The following is a 5899-nucleotide window of genomic DNA, read 5'->3' on the forward strand; positions in this document are numbered from 1 at the left end:
CATGTATATTTTATGGCGAAAATCTAAAACAAAAACAGATCGGACATAAAGCACTTATACTTAAGCCTATTTTTTAAAATGTTAACTTAGATAAAAATGGCCATTAATCAAACAATGTAGCAAGATAATGGAGCCTCTCTTACTGGTTTGGCCAAAGTCTACGCCTGGCATTTTACGTGTTATTACCGGTAACACTACAACAAGGAAATGAATAGATGCCTGAGTTACTAGGCCTAGCATTCAACCAAAACTGTCAAAACAGGGTACGATTTTGAACAGAAAACTTTAAATAAAAAAATGATCACTAGTGTCTTAACCAATCAGCATGGGACTTTATTTTATAATTTATGAGTTATACTTGAAAGATTATCCCAAAATAGCAACCAGTGGTTATGTGTAACAGAAGTAGTTTGTATGCCAAAAATGCTCAAAATTTAGTTGTCAGCTTTAGAAAATTATCACTCAATTTTGCATTGATTGTAAAAATATACAGATGATTATAAAGATTAAAAGACCTAGTTTTATAATCCAATGCCCAAAAATTTATAGTCGATTTTGTGAGAAAAACCATTCATTGAGCATATGATGGTAAGTCTTCAATATGCGACATTGGATTCAGCCTGACCTGGAGACAGTCTTAGGCTGTTGTGAGACCAAAAAAAAAAATAAAATAAAAAAAAAATTAAAAAAAATTAAGGGCTTCATTAGTGCATTCAGAAATTCTTTTGGGCCCTGCAAGAAATTCAGGAAATCCTTTTTTTTTCTTCTCACTAATACTTCTTAGTGCAGAATTTTTTTTTCTAGTGTATGGTGAATGACTATTAATTGCTTAATAGTACTCTTGTATGAAATGAATGAGTGAATGAAAAGTGAAAGATGGTACAACTACTGTAACTGCCATGTCTTCTGCCTGTTAATTTATCTTTTTAAAGTTTAACATTATCATTATTTTTAACAGATTACCTGACTCAGATTTTATCAGTCTGATGACTGATGAAAATAAGGAGTTAACACCACCTCAAGGTTCACATGAAAATATGTAAGTTAAAAAAAAACTAAAATATATTGAAAACTATAATTTTTGCTCCATGTGTTTGCAAAGGATAAGCAGCACATTTAAAAGAAATGCACTATACTAATACCATAGTACATAATTAAGAAGATATAATTAATAAAATGAAAAGTAAGTATTTATATCAGCCATGACATTTCATAAATATGTGATCCATACACTGGGGCTTCGCAGTCAAAACTATCCTACCACTGCCTTGAAAATTTGGATAAAAACCAAAGGCCATAATCAATATAACATTTTTATTGTCATTAAAGACTTGGTGAAGATGGAATTCAACCGCTTATGTCATTACCAAGTAGTGAACCTCAAGACTTGCAAGAAACACAAACAAATGTGTAAGTCGAAAAAAAACTGATTATTTTTTCTTTCTTGCATAAGACTGTCAAATGAAACCACTCAAATTAGAAGTCGATTTTGTGAGAAAAAAAGGGTTCTGTTTTCACTCATCTTTGTTAAGATGTGTTGCGAACCGTTCAGTCAGCAGATAACGGTAAGTTTTCAGTATGCGTCATTTGATTCAGCCCAACACAGGGAAAGACTCAGGTTGTCACAAGAAAATTAAAATCATTTTATTTTCCAAGACAACTGAAAAAAAAGGAGATTAGTTCATTCAGAAATTCTTTTGGGCATTGCAAGACTTCCAGGAACTTTTTTTTTCTCACTAATCCTTCTTTGGGCTGGAAAAAGTGTATGAAAAATGACAATACTATTGCTTAATAATTATCTTGTTTTTGTATTTCTTACAAACCATGCTGTAAAACACTGTTAGTGGTTCAAATGAAAGATGGTAGAATTACTGTAATTGCCATATGTCTTCCTGTACTTGAAATTTATGTTTAAGTTTAACATTACTGTATCATTATTATTATTTTCAATAGACTACCTGATTCAGGTTTTGTTAGTGTGACGACCGATGGAAACCATTCCAGAGCGCCTCAAGATTCTCAAGAAAATAAGTAAGAAATAAAAAGTAAAATAGAGTATATTGAAAAATACAATTATTCGCTACACACTTTTGCATATCAAGCAACACATTTAAAAGAATGCTCCACACTATTAATCCAGTATAGAACATAAGCAATATGATTGAAAAAATAATCGTAAATATTTATATCAACTACACTTAAGGTAGAGCCTGCATACCTTGCCATAAATATGTCTTCTGTACATTGTGGCTTCGCAGCCAAAACAATTCTACCCTCCCAAGGAATCTTCGATAAAAACAATAGGCCATAACATAATCAATATAAAATATTTTTAGTCATTAAAAAAAATTCCCTACACACTATCAGTCAATGACTCTTGCATTCATGAATTTTTTTTTTTTTGGTTAAATTACTTCTTTCCTGTTTTTTTTTCCTGTGTAAATAACGGTCTTGTAGTATATGCCATAAATGTAACACACAGCCACTACTCCTGTCTCGTCATTATGTAATATTTTATTACCATTACTAAAACAAACGCTATTATTACAATTTAAGGTTTGTGGATGTAAATCTCGATGAGGATGAACTTCGAAATGACATTGCATCTGGCATGAAGACTGAAAGTACTGATTCTATTGTAATTACTATTTTAACTTATTTCTTCTCTCTTTAATGTACGATATACATACAGTATTTTGTGCTCATTTTGATTTTAGTTTTAACTAATTTAAATTTCATCCCCATGATAGGTAGATGAGATGGGTACAACTGTGGATGAGGCAAGGCCATGGAATATTTCGAGTTCTGTCACTGAATGGTTTGTAACTCCATTAAGGATGAGAGTAAATGATATTCTTTGGATGTATCTGATCTGTTGTGGATTTCTACTATCTACCGGCACAATACCAATGAGCTATTTGCAAAGGAATAACCTTCAGCTATTCCCCATCATCCCACCAGTAGAGGGCTTCCATGGTCAGCACGAAAACTCCCTACCAACAGAAAATAGGTAAGTTATAAAACAAATATCTATAGCCTAATTAATAATTCAAAAAACGAAAATTAAGAAATTGTTAATGAGCCCTACCATCAAATCAAAATAAATATGATACGCCCAAATGAAATATGATATCATCTCTATTATTATTATTTTCATTATTATTTATATTTTTGTTTCAAGGTTTAGGGAGAGTCTGGAAGACGATGATGAGTTTGAAAACTACATTTCATCTGGCATGAAGGCTGAAGCTGAAAGAACAGCAAAATCACTCCGTGCATCTATGGTAATTACTGATTTTAAATTGGCTTTTTTCCACTTTTTTTTGCAGGGGTGGCACCAGGATTTGCCTTATAAAAAGTCGAACATTGCTCAAAATCATTGAACAAATAACCAGAAAACTATGACAATTCATGAGTTTCAAAGGTTAATTTCATAGATATTAGTGTCTACTAATATGCTAAAAAAAGAAAAAAAAAAATTTTTTTTCTTGATAAATTATATTTTTCACTGGCATCACCACAATTTTTCTCCTCAGTGGATGATATACATAGTATTCTAATAATAAAAATAATACATAATATTGTAGTTTTATATATATGCGCCATATCCATCTACATAAGATGCTCATGGCGCTTGATGTGTGGACTTGGAGTCTCTTCACCTCAACTCTTGTCTTCCACCACAGGGGCTCTCTGTTCTAGTGCACCGGAGTATCCCCCTACTCGTCTCGAAGGATGTACTGGGTTCTTTATAGTGCACATGAGCATTTGTATACACTGGGCCTATGGTTTATAGTCCTTATCCAAGAAGACTTGTTCTACCACCAGAACTATAGACGAGCATGCCGTTCGAACCAGCACCGATATTATGACTATACCTTGCGGCACCAATGCTAACCACTCGGCCATTTGACTCACCCTATTCTGTGCTTATTTTAGATAATCTTGGTTAACTGATTGTTTAAATTTCATGTTCCCCCATAACAGGCACACGAAATGGGCACACCTGTAAATGAAGCAACACCATCAAGTATTTCAAGTTCTATCTTAGAAATGCTTAAAATTCCATTAGGAATAAGGCTGACAGTAAATGAAAAGAGGTCTTTGAGATATTTTTTTCAATCTGTCGCCGGCTTTGATGATAAGATGGCCCAACGACTCCTGCTGCATTGTACATCATCTAACCAGCTGCATCAACCAATAAGAATCGATTATGTTGCAGTGAGACGTGGCTTGGCTAAAGCATTTACTGCTGACACTAACCGTAACGTTTTATACATACCGACAACTTACCAATCTTATCAGGATTTTGAAGTAGAGTTCAAGAAAATTGTTAGAAAGAACACCTGGTGGTTCTGAAAAGGAATAAAAGCACTGTTATCATCAGATTAGGTTAAGGTTAACTAACAAAAGTACACAATATTGACAGTGGTACAAGGCAGATGTAATACTAATTACATTAAAAAATATCACTGTCAATATTGTTTTACAATTTCTTTAACAAATAAATTGTAAGTCTACAGAAATTTACATCATAATTCTACTTATCTAAGTTATATTGCATTATTATCATCATTTTGCTTATTGTAATTTTTTTTATAAAAATTCAATTAATTGTATTGTTTCTTTAAATTTAATTTATATTACTTATCATATCAGCAGAGGAAGTTTCAAACACTAACAGGTATATTTTCAACTCAGATACCGAGAACGCTTTAGAGTGACTGAGTCAATCATTAAAACCACTAATACAGCAGAACCTTCCTTTGGGACATCCCTATTCAAGGGGCATCCCTATTATGGGGATACTTTTCTGTGAAACAAGGGACTATATATATATCTGTTGACACTACAGCCAACCCCTATTAGAGGCACTTCTATTGGGTGGCATAATTTTCGAGTGTGTCAAATGGTAAAATCATTTTAACACCTAAAGGGTTACTTATTTTTGTTATTTTATCATAACAACTACAGTAGTCTCAAAATTCTTTTGAATTTATATTTTGTCCTTTTGCGTCATAAACTTTATCATCAAACCAGAATTTTTCCTCTCAATATCTAAAATGGACATCAGTATGTAGGCCTATTGCATGTGTTTCTGAACTTTGTATAATCACAGACCCAATGGTATGTGGTATAATACAATCTTATAATTTTTTTACTAATAACTAATACAATGTTATAATTTTTTTACTAATAACTATGAGAATTTTTTGTTATATACCGTACAGCCTGCACCCTGATTTTAAAGTTGTTACTCTATCCATGTTATTTTATCTTCTACAAGCAATAGAAATTTAATAAAAGTAAACTTGGTTACCATCATTGCACTCAAATCATGACACAATATCAGGAATATGTATAACTCTTGTTGTTTTATATAACATTTCTGCTATTTCACAGAACAATAAATTGTTTTTGCATTGCAAATTAAGGTTATAAATTAGTAAAAATTCAACAGTCAATTACAATTTATTACAAAGGATCTATGTCATCATTGTACGAAACCATGCCAAAAACCACTATTAAGGGAAAAATTTCCCATTTTTGAATCAACACTTTTTTTGGGTCTATCTTAACAATTACCTTAACTAATACCTAAAAAAAGGAGGTTCACTTAACAAATAAATTAGCCTGATGAAAGAAATCAACTAGTTTTTTATTTTATATTTTGAAACTTCTCATGTTAAATATGCTTTTATAAGCATGATTAATGGTGTAAATATAAGATACATAATTATGATGTTGATTACTAAACTAAGATGTTGCAAAAACATTCCACTTTTTACTGTTCTGTTATATCTTATTTGATGAAACTGCAGTATGTTTATTCCTAATAAATAAGAAGAGATCTTTCCTATCATGGTCCTGATTTGTGGAGCAATCTTAAGACTATAAA

At 31.8% G+C, this 5899-nt stretch overlaps 1 protein-coding gene across 2 annotated transcripts; it reads left to right on the plus strand.

The window, feature by feature from the left end:
- Positions 1–987: 987 nt before the first annotated feature.
- LOC117103971 lies at positions 988–5078 on the plus strand. 2 transcript variants are annotated; one of them, XM_033244616.1, is made up of 6 exons: positions 988–1039; positions 1330–1410; positions 1954–2031; positions 2557–3010; positions 3182–3284; positions 3988–5078. In XM_033244616.1, exons 4-6 carry the CDS (start codon positions 2760–2762, stop codon positions 4357–4359), a joined length of 726 nt encoding a protein of 241 aa, XP_033100507.1. In that variant the 5' UTR covers positions 988–1039; positions 1330–1410; positions 1954–2031; positions 2557–2759; the 3' UTR covers positions 4360–5078. The 2 variants fall into 2 exon arrangements, with proteins under 2 accessions (XP_033100507.1, XP_033100517.1); XM_033244626.1 differs by lacking the exons at positions 988–1039; positions 1330–1410; positions 1954–2031 and having other exon boundaries at positions 2530–3010.
- The last annotated feature ends 821 nt before the right edge of the window (positions 5079–5899 follow it).

Source organism: Anneissia japonica, unplaced genomic scaffold (assembly GCF_011630105.1).
Source record: "Anneissia japonica isolate Jap-2015-1 unplaced genomic scaffold, ASM1163010v1 scaffold1065_len1792383_cov172, whole genome shotgun sequence".
Lineage (NCBI taxonomy): Eukaryota > Metazoa > Echinodermata > Crinoidea > Comatulida > Comatulidae > Anneissia > Anneissia japonica.

Bases quoted from the DNA above. Each gene is read 5' to 3' on its own strand.
- LOC117103971 (XM_033244616.1), top strand. From the start codon at position 2,760: ATGGGTACAACTGTGGATGAGGCAAGGCCATGGAATATTTCGAGTTCT. The intron at 3,011-3,181 runs GTAAGTTATAAA...TTTTGTTTCAAG, and splicing joins TCCCTACCAACAGAAAATAG to GTTTAGGGAGAGTCTGGAAG. The intron at 3,285-3,987 runs GTAATTACTGAT...CCCCCATAACAG, and splicing joins AATCACTCCGTGCATCTATG to GCACACGAAATGGGCACACC.